Source organism: Corvus cornix, chromosome Z (genome assembly GCF_000738735.6).
Source record: "Corvus cornix cornix isolate S_Up_H32 chromosome Z, ASM73873v5, whole genome shotgun sequence".
Lineage (NCBI taxonomy): Eukaryota > Metazoa > Chordata > Aves > Passeriformes > Corvidae > Corvus > Corvus cornix.
The window spans coordinates 71729966-71745599 of NC_046357.1; the positions used below are offsets into that span (position 1 = coordinate 71729966).

The 15634-nt window shown below is 40.4% G+C and overlaps 2 protein-coding genes across 6 annotated transcripts in view; one reads left to right on the plus strand and one right to left on the minus strand.

Moving 5' to 3' along the window:
* RASA1 (RAS p21 protein activator 1) overlaps positions 1 to 7845 on the plus strand; it is a 59072-nt gene extending 51227 nt beyond the window's left edge. Inside the window, exons 20-25 of the mRNA XM_039567174.1 lie at positions 437 to 523; positions 2865 to 2932; positions 4552 to 4640; positions 5445 to 5522; positions 6721 to 6855; positions 7508 to 7845. Of these exons, the coding sequence (XP_039423108.1) occupies positions 437 to 523; positions 2865 to 2932; positions 4552 to 4640; positions 5445 to 5522; positions 6721 to 6855; positions 7508 to 7591 (541 nt within the window). The 3' untranslated portion in view covers positions 7592 to 7845. The remainder of the gene's footprint in view (positions 1 to 436; positions 524 to 2864; positions 2933 to 4551; positions 4641 to 5444; positions 5523 to 6720; positions 6856 to 7507) is intronic.
* Positions 1 to 15634, minus strand: part of CCNH (cyclin H) — a 29132-nt gene that overhangs the window by 8493 nt on the left and 5005 nt on the right. For 2 of the 5 annotated variants that reach the window (XR_005603846.1, XM_039567176.1), the window contains exons 7-9: positions 13689 to 13800; positions 13059 to 13119; positions 11075 to 11164 (exon numbers count right to left, since the gene is read on the minus strand). Coding sequence is in view for 4 of the 5 variants with exons in the window: in XM_039567176.1 (XP_039423110.1) it covers positions 11120 to 11164; positions 13059 to 13119; positions 13689 to 13800 (218 nt within the window). In the remaining variant the exon portion in view is untranslated. Of the gene's footprint in view, positions 1 to 898; positions 3131 to 6252; positions 6604 to 9483; positions 11165 to 13058; positions 13120 to 13688; positions 13801 to 15634 lie in introns of those variants that run through there. The other 3 variants (XM_039567177.1, XM_039567178.1, XM_039567175.1) reach the window with 3 other exon arrangements.

The window sequence follows — 15634 nt, forward strand, 5'->3', positions numbered from 1 at the left end:
TGTTGTAACTCCTGCCTCCCGGTTTCCCCCATTGGTTGTTGTTAATTTGTATCCTTCCCCGGCTTGTATCTCATTGGTTGCCTTCCCTTTCCCCACCATTTTCAAACCCCTACAAAACTGAAAGCGAAAGCCCCTCGGCACCTTTTTTCTGGTTGCTGGAACCTCTGACAATAAACCTGTTGGAACCCAGACCAGGGGCGCCTCTCTTTTCCTTTGCCTCTGAACTAACGCGAGCCCAGACCATCGGCCCCTGTTGTGCCTCCTTTGTGGAGGAAGCAGCACGCGTGCCCAGCCAGTGCCTTTCCTGCTACCAAAGTCAGTCCTGAAAGATGTTGCAGAAGTAATGCTGTGTTCCCCTCTGACTGAGGGCACACCAGAGCTCGTGCCAGGGACAGCGTTATTTAATGCAATGAGTAATTAACTGCTATTTCTGCAGGACGCTGAGGTATATTTATGGGTGCCTACAGAAGTCTGTTCAAAACAAATGGCCAGCTAATACTACCATGAGAACCAGAGTTGTTAGGTAAGTTACTTGTCAGCCTTATTCTGGAAATAGTTCTTCCAAGCCTTGTTGAAGACATACTTCAGTGTGCTTATCTATGTTTCTTTCAGTGACAAAACTGTATGTACTTACACAGGTTACTGCAGTGTTTAAGATATTTACGATGATGAAGCACAATGTCCCAATTAAAGACTGAGCTTGCTGGATTCTTGGTCTTGTTCTTAGAGCCTTGCCAGAATAAAATGATGTAGTATAGAGGTCAGTATAGCTTTAGTTAATGGTTTTAACTTCGAATTTGCAGTACTACAGCCCAATCATGTAGAAATGTATTCTAGAGCTCCTCTGAAAATGCTGAAGGTTACAGAACCTGGCTCTACTGAACTCACACCAGCCACCAAAAGTCCAGTCTATTTATTACTAAACCAGCGCAATACAAAAGTTTTAGCTCTGTTCATTGCCAGGGCAGGTCAAAAACCTTTGACAAAGCTCTGGTCTTGACACTTTTTCTAAATGTGGTGGGGATTTTAAGGGTATCAGAGCCACAGTTTTCCTTTTTGTGGTGTCAGGCAGTTGTGTGAGTAGCGGAGGTTAATCTCCCATGGAGGGATCTTTCAGAGGATTTGTCTTTGGCTTTTATTGATCATTTTGACACCAGAAGCCTTATATGTTCCATACTGTGAAGGAGCATTGCCTTCAAATGGAGACTGCTCCTACTCTAAAGAGTTCTTTGTACTCTGAGGGGCTAAGCTGCTGGAAGGGTGTAAAGCACCGAAGTGAATTCCGTATCTCTTACTGTTCCTCCCCAGCTCCAAAGAGGACCACGTTGCTTTCATTAGTGGACACACAGCTCACTTTCAGAGTTTTCCCAGTGGTCTCCACTGGATGCTAAAAATACTTTATCACTTGCTTTTTTGGTGTTCCATTTTCACAAGTGGATAGTAGAGATTTCTCTCTAGAGTGCAGAGTTTCTACAGCCTTCAGTGATGTTTATTACTTCACTGCACTATTTTTGGTTTAAGAATGATTAAATATTCAGATCCAGATGGACAGTTTTTTGATATCTGGGTATCTTTTCTATCGTATCAGTCAGAATGTGCTACCATTTCTCTTTGGTTTAAAACTCCATGTAGGTATTTGCTCATTCTTAATTTGGGTAGGTTGACAAAGGTAAGAAGCATCAGATCTTCCCTATCAGCAGGGTCTCCGCTAGATGCGTACCTTGTTGGTCTTCAACTTTGGGCACTTTAAAACAGGGACTGGCGTATGTGCCACGACTTCAAAATTAATTACTTCTAGCTTTAAATTCTCACCACAGGAAGTATTTTAGCTTAACCTCTGACCAAGAACTGCTTTCTTACCACCCCATAACTTGCATTTCTTAGAGATAAGACATACCTGTAACAGAACATACTAGGTGTCTTGGACTTACAGAAGGTGCATCAACCTCACTACTGTTTGTCATTTAAAAGAAATGCAGACATTTCCATAACTGTGTACTTTACAACAGGCAAGGTTCCCTTCCTCCCTTCATTAGTGGTCAGGCTCTGGTATTGCTGAGGTGAAATCCAGCCTGCTGATGGTGTCCAAGGACAAAATTACAGATGTTTCAGATTGATTTAAATTGGTTTGTATGTCACTTCATTGTACAGTAATTAGCTGGAGTTGAGGTTAACCTGAATGGGTGATTTTTTACCTCTGATATTAACAGGAAGATAGATTTTTCTCATGCTGCTGAAGCCTATTCTGGGTTCCTGTTGAACGAATTCCTAGTTCCACAGTTAGAACAGAGCACTCCTTTTCCAGCTTTTTAAATGGCAGCAATTCTTTCATGGTGTAAAGTAGCAGATCCCTTATTATTTTTCTACTGAAGTGTGCTATCATCAGGGATAATGGATCAGCTGAAGCTGACCTAAAGGTGTGTTCTGCCAAGAGAGGATCCTTTTGCCCATCCACTCCTGTGCTCCAGCTTATGATGGCTTGAGGAAGTGGGTGGCTGTGGGATGAATGACTTGCAGCAGCAGAAAGTGGAGAACTTCTGGGAGGTCAGAGACCAAGGACAGCTCCTTTTTGAGGCCAGCATGGTCTGGGATTGGCTTAATTATGACTTGGCAATCAATTTCTTCCTACACAATTTGAACAGTTCACCTTTATTGGGAAATCAATGTGCCTCTTCTTTCAGATTTCACTGCAGTTCATAGAATCGTAGCATGATGTACAATGATCTTAATTTTTATTTTTACAGAGCAAGGGCTAGTTGCTTGGTGTTTGTCTCAAGATGCCACATTAACTTTATTCCTGATACACAATTTTACATTAATTTTCTAATGGTTTTGAACGAAATACAATTTTCTTTCCATTTCAGTGGCTTTGTTTTTCTTCGACTGATTTGTCCTGCTATCCTGAACCCAAGGATGTTTAATATCATCTCAGGTGACTATGTGCTTCAGATTGAATCCATATTTTATGCAGCAGGAGACATGAAATCGCTGTAGTGTCTAATGTAGCAAAATAGGAAGCTTTTGAATGCTGTGTTCGAAGTCAAGTTACCCACATCAGTTGGCTGACTTCTTCTTGGAGCGTATGCTTTTCACCCTCAAAGGCTTGATTGTGGATATCCCCAATGTAATTCTGAAGTCCAAAAAAACATGCATTATGATATTTTAATAATAAAATTTTGAGTTAAGCCTATCATTGTTTCATTTATTTTAGCAGTGTGAAAAATATAATTATGGGAACTTCGGATGTCACTTTCAATACAGTGCAATGCTGGAGTTAACAGCTGAATGCAATGGTATCTCTGAAATGAATAAGACTTGTTAAGTTGCTGTGTGTCTGCAGAGCTTGGAATACATTTGTGCACCTTGAACAATTATTCTTGAACAATTTGTTTGACTGTCCTGCTTAAGGCTTCCAGACATTAGAGTGGTGTTTTGACTCATTAAATACAGTTGATCTTAAATATGACAGAGAGATGGCCTTCAGAAAAGGTGAAAAATACGAAATACAGGAGAAAATAAAAAATCTGGTTCAGAAAAGCTTTTTTTCTTCATTCAGAGACAGTTTTTAAGACAATGTGGCATGTTTTCTACCATCAGTCTTTAAACTGTACTAAAAGAGGACTGTGTCAAACAGAAAGTTCCTTTCTCTCACACAGTAATAATTTCTGTACATGCTTTGAAGAAAGCATTTGAGAAACATGGCCTGGAACAAGTGATAATTTCTCCGGCATTTTATTATCTTTGGGTGGTTTGCAAGTTAGGTACTTCCTAACTTGGGTTGCACTGTGACTGCAGGTGTGAAGAACTACTTAAAAATTTGAGCAATGCCTTTTAAGCTTGTACATTACAATCCTGCTGAGCTACCTCCAGCCTAGTATTCTTGACTACTGTTAAGGCAAACTTACAGACCTTACAATCCTATAACCCTGTCAGTGGAATGCTTTTAACCTGGCCATTTACTTTAACTGGAGAGAAAAGTAATTTTGTGGGATAGTGCTGGGTAACATCACTTGTTGGAAAAGGAAGTTCTAACTGACTTAAGTGGTTAATGTAAAGTGTTTATAGTGACAGTGATTACAGACTACCGTTTCATGGAAATACAGGCCAGGATTGCATGTAATGTTCACTCTGTTTTCCGGCTGCCAGTAACTTAAAAGTGTAACTCGTCAGTGCCCACTTACGTGGGTATAAGCAAATAAGGAAAACGCAAACTTTTTTTTTTTTTTTAAATTTCAGTGGTAAATGTTTTAACAAGTAATCCCCCTTTCCACAAAACTGCTCAAGTTTTGAGCAAATGGTTATTATTTCACCTAACTCTGAATAACACTTACTTATTTTGCCTTCTTGTTCTGTACGCTATTATTACAGAAAATCAGATATCAGATTAACATGGCTTTTGGATATTACAGAAGGAATATATTTTACTTTACCAAGTGATGTCTTTCACACGCAGTTGTTTTATATTAAAATTCTAGAAGAATTAATTTTCATGTGTCTGCTGTTAATTTTAAATGGAATGGCCAGTGACTCTATACTTTGCATTCCTGCCAGATTCTCCTTCCCCCACTGCTGCAAGAACACTGACGCTGGTCGCCAAGTCTGTGCAGAATTTAGCAAATCTGGTTGAATTTGGAGCTAAGGTAAATATAATTTTACACACAGAGAACAATTTAGAACTGTGTTTCCAGTACACTTTTCACACATTCCTGTGTAATGCATGCAAAAAATCTGTTGCTATTTTCTCATGCAGAACCTATGAGTTTCTCTTCCTCTACTTTGATCCTGCATTTATCACTCATTAGATTGGTGTTTTCTGTGGTAGAGCACTTCAAAGCTCTCCCGTTTATACTATCGCACTACCAGACATAATAGAAACTGTAAGTCAAGTTTACCTATTGCACTAAAAAGCCCAAGCTTTCACTAAAGTTTCTAATAAAACACTTAAGAGTGCCAGCAGTAACTGGTCTCAGTTTCCAGGCGGAAACATTACTAAAAATAAATCTGTTGACTTAAGCATAATTTTAACCTGACTTCAGGCTGGCATTAGAAAGTTGTTTCTCTGACACACAGAACTTGGAATGTAAGAGTTAATGACAAAACAGAAAAGAAGGCACTTATTCCTGATGATACCTCTGAACATAGAGCATCTGTTCACTGCAAACATGAACAGAGACATTCATCTTAATGCAAATTTGTATCTGCATGCATGTGTAAGAAAAATTCTGAATCACAGATTCTCAATCTTCCGAATACCAGAAAATACCAAGTTCTGTAGTCTATTGATTGGCTGCACACCAGACATGAGAAATTCACTTGAAAAAAGATAATATTCCAATGTACATACTTGTTTTGCAGCGTCATTTGCCTGACTGCACTATGTTTGCCTCAGATGTGACAATTATCTTGGCACTGATTTGTTAATGAATACTTTTTGAAATTACTAGGAGCCGTATATGGAAGGGGTAAATCCATTCATCAAGAGCAACAAACATCGCATGATCATGTTCTTGGATGAACTTGGGGTAAGTGGTTAAAAAAATACTTGCTGAAGTTACGTAGCAGGATTGTAAATGAAAATTCTTTACACCTCTTATTAACTAGCTCAACAATGCATGAGCTCCCACATAATTCTGAATTCTTTTATCTGAGTAAATTTTAAAATAAATATTTAAAAATTGCTGGTCTGTCATACGGAATTAAAACCATCAAGTATCTTCTTAGACTTACTAATTTAGTGTCTCTGTAAATGTGAGAAGCTGAAGTAAATTTTATAGCTATGATATTAGAAATTTTGGGCAAAAATACAAACCTTTCAAAAACATGTTTTTAAACCAGAAGTTTTTATATATAACCTGTCACATGGTTTTGACCAGAGATGGAAATGAATTTTTGTTTTAAAAAATATTAGGTTGAATTTCAGTTAGTGCTGGCAAAAGCTTCACTGCATGCATTCTATATATTGTAGTTTGAAAGTGAACCACTATCACTGTGTCCTTTCAAAGTGTGACTGTTTTGTGTCTGTAATAGCTGTAACAGGAGTTAGGTCATCATGTTTTATATCTACATATTTTAAATCCAGTAATTAATTTTAAAAAGAGAGATGAAAAAAATGTGCTAAGCATCCTGAATTAAGCCTTTGAAAGTGATCTAGAAGACATCTCAGAATACTTTGATAGAATGTAAAAACAAGTGTGGCATTTGGGTATGTTCCAGATGTCATCCTTTTCTGATTAAATCACAACTTCTGCATACTATGATACATCACTTTTCTTTAATGACAGATTTTACATGAGGTCTGTGATAACTGTTGGTTTGAAAATACCTGTTGGATTAATCTGCTGTTTTAATTGCAGCATCATTGGTTTATGATCAATTTAATGAGTTACTTGATAGGTAACAGCAGATTTTGCTGAATTTTGTTGCTCTTGCCTCATGTAGATAAAAAAATGCTCCTAAGGGATGGATTCCCCCTTTCATTTAGAGGGTTTGAGTCTCCGTATGCTGTACATTTCTGGTTAGCTCAAAGGTAGTAGAGCAATACCAGATCTTGTAGTAAGAATCCTCCTAGCACTAGAAACTGCAGCAGAATCGCAAAACACATGCCTGTTAAAAGGAGAAAATAAACAATTAATTCATAATAGAAAGATGGACTGGAGGTTTAGCTGAAAGACCAAAATTGGTCGTGGTACCCTAAATCTGCTGTCTTCTATTTTGCTGAAGAATGTTCCTGAGCTTCCAGACACGGCAGAGCACTCGCGAACTGACCTCTCCCGTGACCTGGCAGCCTTGCACGAGATCTGTGTGGCACACTCGGATGAACTCCGGACGCTCAGCAACGAGCGAGGGGTGATGCAGGTGAGTTAACATAAATCACAGGCAGGGGTGCTGCTATGTCCTGAGTTACTCCTCAATACTGGGGTTCTTTTGTAGTATTTCTGTAGCAGTATGACTGATGTTGTATTTCACCTGGAGGTTATTAGCGTGAAGGAAATACTTAATCCATAGTTTTGTTTCTTTATGCAGCAAAATGAAGTAGGTTTGGGGGGTTTTTTTACATCTGTAGAGGAAGCCTTAAACACACAAAATTACGTCTCCTGACAGACTCTCTGGGTCTTAGTTTTCAGATCTGGATTTTTTCAGTTGAGAACTAAATTCACTTTCTTTAGCTTTCTATTAATACTTCATTTCTGCTTCCTAGTTTGCCAGTACACTTGTATGCTTGGCAAACTGCTGGCAAACTTGTAGCAGTGGGTTAGCTATACACTTTCTCCGCCTTTCTGTTAACCACAAAGCAGCAAGAAGATGCATGGGAGGAGAGCCAAGGTCTGTGACACCGTTTTAAGATTACCCTTATTGACTAGGGAATCAGACATTTTCTCTTTTTAGTAATATATTTAAATTACGGAGTTGCCGGTCTGCAAGGCTGATGCTGAAAATGCTGTTCAGAGAGGACTGCTCTGTATCCAGTAGCTAACATGTAGTTTTACCAATTCACTCTCTCTTACAGCACGTTCTTAAGAAGCTTTTGGCCATTACTGAACTGCTACAACAAAAACAAAATCAGTATTCAGTGTCTAACAATGTTAGGTAGCAGCCCTACCTGAATTCTGCATGGATCCAGCATGCCCAACATGCAACTCTCACCAGTATCACTTTGTATTGGGTTGACCCTGAGTTGATGGACAGTCTTTAAGACCAATTACGCTTCTCACAATTTACATATTTAAACCGCACAGAAAGGCGGGACTTCCCCTTTATGTCGGAGCTCGCTTGCTGGAAGGTGGGGGGGCTCCGAGCCTCCCAGCCCCGCCGGGCCGGGCCGGGGCCACTGCCCCTTTCCCCCTTTCCCAACGCTGCGGCACGGACCCTGGGTCGCTGGGGGAACTGTCCCAGAGCCGCAGGCAGCTCAAACCAGCCATGGACTGCCACAGCTAAACCCATCCAGCGCGGCTTCTGGGGACAGGCAGGTCCCTCTCCTCTCCATGCGGAGCCGGCGGAGTCAACGGGAGCCGGCAGAGCCTCCTGTCTGCAGCCAGCACACTTCGTGCTGAACTGAAGAGGACACCACGCAGCCAGCGGCACAAAGGGAGCGAGGCTTTCCCCACCGTAAAGCCTGAACAAGAACACCCTTCAACATGGCGGCTTCGGAGTCAGAGAGAAAGAGAAGTGAGTCCCGTGGGACGGAGCTGGAAATGGCGACGGGAGAAAAGAGAGCGGTGCCGCGATTCTGGCGCGCAGCTTAAAAACCTTCTTGCATGCCGTGGTAAGAAACTGTAATACCACAAACTGTTTGTCTCTTTAATCTATTTGAAGAACATGGGGGGATGGAGAATCCTCGTGTGCCTGTGAAGATTGTGAAGAGTGCCTATGCCAGGCTATACAGAAGTAGTGAGAGGCTGTTAGAGACTTGTGGCGAAGAAAAGCCTTTGTGTGCAGGCCAAAATAACTTATCCTTAAAAAGATGAATAACCCCATGTGATGGCCCATGTTTTGCAGTGTGAAGGAACTGTGAGATTTTTCATGGGAGAGATGTCCTACACACAGCAGATTGTTTGTTTCCGGGCGGATCTGCTGTTAGTGGCAGTTTGGGAACCACGTGCAACTGAAGGAAAACCCTTTTTTCCTTAAGCATAAGAGAGAGACTTTTCAAGAACTGGAACACTGACTAACATCCCATGTTCTGTTATCCCTTGTGTGAGCTGGGTAAAAGGAGAGAAGTGCTGGAGGGGGGGGGATTTGCTTTAATTTTTTTTTTGTTATTTTCTCTTTACTTTTAATTCTATTAGTAATAAAACTCTTTCATTGTACTGCAGCTGTTTAAGGTTTGTGCCTGCTTTGCTTTTCTCCTAATTCTTATCTCACTGAAGGAAAATAAGTAAGTAATGAATATTTTGAACCAAAACCACTACATTTAATTGGTGTTTCCGCCCGGTTTCGAACTCAACCTGCTACACACTTTCTTCTTGCTCTTGCCAAAAATAGCACACCCTGTCACATTCCCAGTGATGTGTGAACTATGCAAAAAGAAAACAAATACCCTGTTGGTGAATGATTGTACCAGCAGCTTTTTTTTAAGCTATCTGTGCAGGACATTTGCACTTTTTTTTTTCCACTTGGAAACAGTTTTTACAACCTCTGAGCCTTGGTGTACAGTTCACCTTCCTCTGCAGAGAAAATGCTGTGACTGTGTCCACGACTTTGAAATTTTCAGCACCTGTGATTGCCAAAGTTTTTGCTGTCTGGTTGGAAAGGAATTATCAACTGACATGAGAAGAAAGGTGGTGTTCTGACAACCACCTATAACTGGATAACATTTCTTACTGTAATTTCTGACTGGTTACAATAATTATGACTTTTGACTGTTTCAACCACTTTTAACTTGTATTTACCATTTCCAGAATTTGATGTTATGGTAGGAACAACGTTTACTGTACACTTTTTATACCATGCTGTTTCTCTTGCTGGAATTATGTTGAGAGAATATGCAGAATGGGTCTTGTCAGCTTTATTTTTTTGATGTGCCACTGATTCAATCTGAAGAGTTCTTCCATCAAGAACTGTATATCCAGATAAATCACAATGCTTTTGTAAAATGTTTACAACAGTAAATAATTTGAGTTCAGTAAATTTAATTGATCATTGTATCAGACATGCATGCATTCATTAAACTGTTTTATAAAATAGGTATTGTTTGGTCTTTTTAGTGAAAAATAAGTTTTTAAAGTAAGTCAAGCTCCATATCTCTGACTCTATGGAAACCATCTAACTCTGGATGCTGTGGAAATCTTTAGTGTCTGCACTGGTGGTGTACTTTGCAGTGTTCACACTGTGTCATTGTTTGAGCATGAATCCTCAGACAGCATTACCTTGTCCATATGCCTTAAGCTGTACACTACTGGGTGAGAAAGTAGATGTTAAAACACCTTGGGTAGGCTGAGATTTAATAAAAAGAAATTATTCCCTGGGACTGGGGTGAGGCACTGGCACAGGGCCAGAGAAGCCAGGGATGCCCCAATCCCTAGAAGTGTTGAAGGTCAGGTTCGATGAGGCTTGGAGCAACCTGGTCTAGTGGAAGGTGTCCCTGCCCATTGCACTGCCACAAATTGTTTAAAAAAATGAAAAGTAAAATGTGCTGTTGATTTAGAGGGTATTTCAGCATCACCATGTGTTATGTTCTAGACAGTGATCTAATAAGAGGGAATAAAAAGATTCACTGACAAGACTGAGATAATCAGATATTTTTATCGTATGAACGAACACTGTTGTAGACTTTTATAATGCCTACACTGTTTTTCCTGTTAGAACTGCCAATTCACTGTCACATAAAATCAGACTTTACTTTTGCACCTTTGCTGTAGTATTATAGTGGCTCTTGCTGTGTTGCCCTGGTCTACAGTTGGAACAGCTTCTTGAAGCTGAGAGCTCCCAAATGTCACATGTAAGGCACTGGGCAGTCACATGTGATGCTCTGCCACAGTGACAATACACCCGTTTGCAAGACCTTGTTACTAGGAAAGTCTTTTCTTAGAAGAGTCCCATAACCCTGTCACGCCTGTATTAGACTGCATCTCAGAGGAGTAAATAATTTACCTTTCATTCTGTCCTACTTAGGTCTTTAACATATATAAAAGGGATTATTTTTGGATTTAGTTGCTTGGTTATAGGCAATACAACATGGTAAAAATACAGAGTGGAAGACAGAGCTACCTAGCTAATCTACCTGTTACACACAAAATGCAGCAAAGAGAATGAAATTGGGGAACACCCAAAGCTGCACTTAGGTGTGTATATTGTAGAACTCTAACAGGATGTACGAAAAGGAAATAAATCAGCTGCTGCTCTAACCCTACACTGGAGCCACATCAAACTTTTTCTGAACCAAAAACAACCTGTGGGCCAGTTTTTTTGAAGCAAGTAATTCTTGCTAGTGTCAGACCTGTAAAGGGTGAGGGTTTAATGGAACCATGACTCATTCTTTTAGGAAAGTAAAAAAGGCTTTACTGCCAACGTAAGAACTATCAGCACAAAGCCCTTAGGACACATAAAAAGGAACCTGTGGCAGGCAAAGTCACACCTGACACCAGAGAGTAGTTCATGCAGTGGTAGGAGTCCATCTTCTTCAAAGTAATGCTGAATCCACAAGATCATCATCAGTCCACTCTTCCTAATGGAAAGGAAAACACAACACCTTGAGCGACATCTGTGTGTGGTGTGGTGTGTGGTGTTGATGTGCTTTGTATGGTCTGGATTTAAGAACTTACAGAAAGATTCCAGGAACACAAGACTAAAAATATAGTGTAACTTGGGGCAAGTCAGGCCTTTAACCTTAAAGCTAGTTATCCATACCTATGCTTACAGTCACGGAGACAGTCATGTTAGCAGCCCCTTTTCAGCACCTGTCTGAGATAAAGAAGCATGAGCTTTATTTGGATAATGATGTAGAGATTCCAAAGTAGCTCATACTGCAACTTCTACTACTGTCTTGTGCATTTCATGGCTTTGTCACCTTGGCAGCTGAGTCATCTGTGCTCAACCATTACCTTTTTACTATCATTTCAAACCGATGAGCTTGCTGTACCAGTTCTGGCTTTCCTACTGATACTAACCTTCAGCTGCAAACAACTAAATCCAGAAACATGTTAGAAATTAGATCAGAATTGACTGTGCACTTGTAGACTACAGTCTAATATCAGCTAACTACAGGATTAATGAAGCCTCAAGGTATGAGCAGTTTGCACACTCAGTAAGCTTTCAAAAAGTTAAGCACACTTTATATCCTGGCCAGTTCAGATGTGATCTTTCCTGTGAGAATTACTCAGAAGTGAAATTACACAAGTAGAAACCCAGTTCAGATACATCAATAATGAAAAATCCTGAGTTTCAGGACCTTTGGAATTGTGCAAGAGTCTGTCATGCTGTAGGCTATGTGAATTTATCCTATCAGGTTATTGCCTATCAGGCAAAGAATTACAGATACTAATTAAAAAGAAGCTCCAAAATCAAAACTGCCTCAAACCACAGCAGAGTAACTGACACAAATTAAACTGGGGCAGGGAACAAGTGAAACTTCCAAAGCTCATATGGAGCTGTTTTCTTAAGCCATTCTGTCATAAAGTGAAAAATTTTGCAAGTGCCTGTTTTATGGAGTTGCCAGTTTCAATATACATTTTAAGACTAGCATTTGGAATAAACACTAAACACAAGTTTTTGCAGCAATAAAGTTACAAAATAAGTTTAAAGTTCCACATTTTGTTAGAACATACTTTCGATACCAATTTTATTTTAATCTTGTTTAAATAATTTTTTAGATTCTAATTTGACGCTATAGCATCAACCTACTACGATAATCTCTAATAGCAAAAGACACAAATCTTGTCTTTTATCTTCAGAGTTTGACAGGTGATCCTCTTCAGATGTCAGCACATTTTTCTAAATGCCATAGTTAGTGTGTCTTAGACTACCAGTATCCAGTGTCTTAGTATCAAGATGAGTCTAGTTAAAAAGGGTTCTTCACCTCTGCCAATGTGGAATCTCTCCAACTTCCAGTCCGTATTACAAACAAAAGCTCTGGAAGGTGTTCATCTCCGATGTAAAGGACAACCTTAGTACTGTTTTCATTTGTTGAGTCACCCTCATCAGTTTATCTCCACCTTATTTATACCTGGTCTTATATCCAAAGTACTAGCTACCCATCTGTAATTAATGCAGCCTTGTTAGCAAATTGTCTGACATAAATTTAGTCCAGCACTCTATACTGCTTTGAGCAAGAAACCAAATGAAGTAAATAAAACTTTCAAAGCACAAGAAACAGCAGGAGGGATAGTCTGCGTGTTCATTCCCCTCTCCACAAAACATGGGTGTTCAAGAACACTTTCAAGTGCAGATGAGTATTTTTTCCATTTAAAATGGAAAAAAAAAAGCTGAAAAAGGTTCAGTCTAAGCAACAATTAAAATTATATTACAGATGCATAAGTTTATCTCAGTAGCCGTGTCACTTCTGTCCTGGCAATTAAGAGTGAAAAAAACAGGAAAAAACTCATACAAGTAGGTTTACTGACCTCATCCATTTTACATTTCTTTGTGACATATTCATCATCTTCATAGCCTTTCCTCTTCTTCCTAACCCAGAAGAAAAGTGGAATGCTTATGTATTTTTACAAGTTAAGACTATCTTTATTTGACCCCAGGATTACATTGTGGACATACCTGTTCCATAAAAATACTACCAAAGCCTCAGCATGCAGCTTGCTGCAAGTTCAGAATGCATATTGAAGTGAAATGGGCAGAAAAGAAAAATCAGGAGGTCGTTTGCCATCCACATAATTCTTAAGAAAACATTAAGCCTTTATAACATTCTTGTTTTAACCACCTGATTTTAAAGCCCTTAGTTTTCATTACATACAACATAAACTGGCCACACTTTAGAAGCCACCCAGTATTCCAGTTTTGTGTTACAAAATAATCAGCTTGCAGTGCAAATCAGCACAAAAGAACCTATTTTAGGTATAACTGAAAGCACTGCTTTGAGTCTTGGATCTCAGCTTCCAGTAGATACTCATAGCAAGCAGGCAAACACTGTGTGCACGTTTAAGGGCTTCCATTTTCCATCACTCACAGAGGTAAGCAAATACTAATGTTCCTATGCCAATAAAAAAGGCCGAAGTTTAACACATCCAAGATCTACTTACAGGTTTGTATTAAATGAAAGCTCCAAACTGTGACACTTCTCTAACTTCTGTTTTAGAGCAGCAACCTCTTCAGGCCTCGGCAGTTCATATCGTTTTATGAGATTTTTCATGCCTAAAATGGCAGCAACACAGATCTAAGCACACAGATAATTTCTGCTCTGCCTTGCTGTGTTGGGTCTGTACGGCAAGATATTGTTAGTGGCGGGGGCTGCAGGGGTGGCTTCTGTGAGAAGCTGCTAGAGGCTCCCTCCAATATACAACAGAGGCAATGCCAGATGGCTCCAAGAATATACTACCACTGGCCAAGGCCAAGCCTATTGAGTGACAGTAGATATGCCCCTGTGATAACAGATTTAAAGGAAAAAAACCCAAACCCTGGTGCAACACTAAGTGCTGCTAGAAAGAGGAATGAGAATATATGAGAATGGCCCTACATCTACCAGGGTCAGTGACGAAGGAGAGAAAGGAGGTGCTCCAGGGCCTGAAAGAGATTCCCCTGCAGCTCCTGGTGCAGACCATGGTGAAGCAGCTGAGCCCCTGCATGAAGGTCAGCAGGAGTGTGGAGCATGCAGATGAACCTGCAGCCTGTAGAGGAGGCAACTTTGGAACAGCTGGATGTGCCCAAAGGAGGCTGTGGCCCCTTGGCAATACCATGCTGGAACAGGCTCCTGGTAGGAACCTGCGGACCCTTGGGAAGAGAAACCTCTATTACAAGAAGGTTTGCTGGCAAGATTTGTGACCCTGTGGGAGACTCACACTGAAGCAGCCTGTTCCTGAAGGGCTGCATCCTGTGTAATGGACCCACATTAGAGCAGTTCATGAAGAACTGCAGCACGTCAGAAGGACTCATGTTGGAAAAATTTGTAGAGGACTGTCTCTGTGGGAGGGACCACACACTGCAGCAGGGGAAGAATGTGAGGAAGAAGGAGCAGCAGAAACAACACATCATAACCTGAGTACCCCTGCACTGAAGGGAGAGAATTCAGGAGTGAAATTGAATCCAGGAAGAAGGGAGGCATGGGGGAAAGACCTTTTTAAGATTTGGTTTTCACTTCTCATTATCCTACTCTGATTTGACTGGTAATTAATTAATTTCCCCCAGCTGTGTCTGTTTTGCCCATGAGCATGACTGGCGAGTGACCTCTCCCTGCCCGTATCTCAGCCCATGAACTTGTTTTCTTTTTTCTCCCCTGCCCAGCTAGGTAGGTCAGTGATAGTGTGGCTTTGGTGGTCACCTGGCATCCAGCTAAGGTCAGCCCACTGCACTTGTGAATTACACAACCCTATCCAGTCTCCAGTGTGGCTGAGTATTGCTTACGTCTCAGTCAGGCTTGAGCCAACAGTTCACCCTTCCTTCCCTCATTGTAACTACAATCAAACAAGTCTCTAGCATCACTGACTCTGGATTTCCTTAAGGCAGAGTTCACATTACTCTGCCAACAAGCTTCAAAATACACAGGTATTTTCTGCAATCAGCATTGTACCTGCTGTCCTAAACAAATATCAGTTCCAATCTCACTAATAATGCAAGTTCCTTTTACAAGATTTTTTCTCTGCCACCAGTACTCTGCAGAAGTCATTTACAAATGCTTGAAAAATTTCCTTCCAACCATCTTAGGTTTACGGAAGAGCTGCCTTTGGGCTAAAGCTACCATCCATAACAACTGAAGAGTAGTGATCCCAGCATTCCCTTTCATCTCAGCAATGGAAGTCTAAAGATGCGATTTAGAAGAAGAGAAAGGAAAGGGCATCTTAAGTTTTATAAACTGAACGTAAATTGAATTTGTAGACTCTGGTTACTTGTATGATGCATTCACTGCTCATGTCAGGCAGCCTAGTTTCACTGCCACCACTCCCATTTTAAGTGCATGCATTAGCTTAACGCATTCAATAACTGATTACTTACTGAGAATTTCGTATCACAGCCTTTTCATTTAAATACAAAA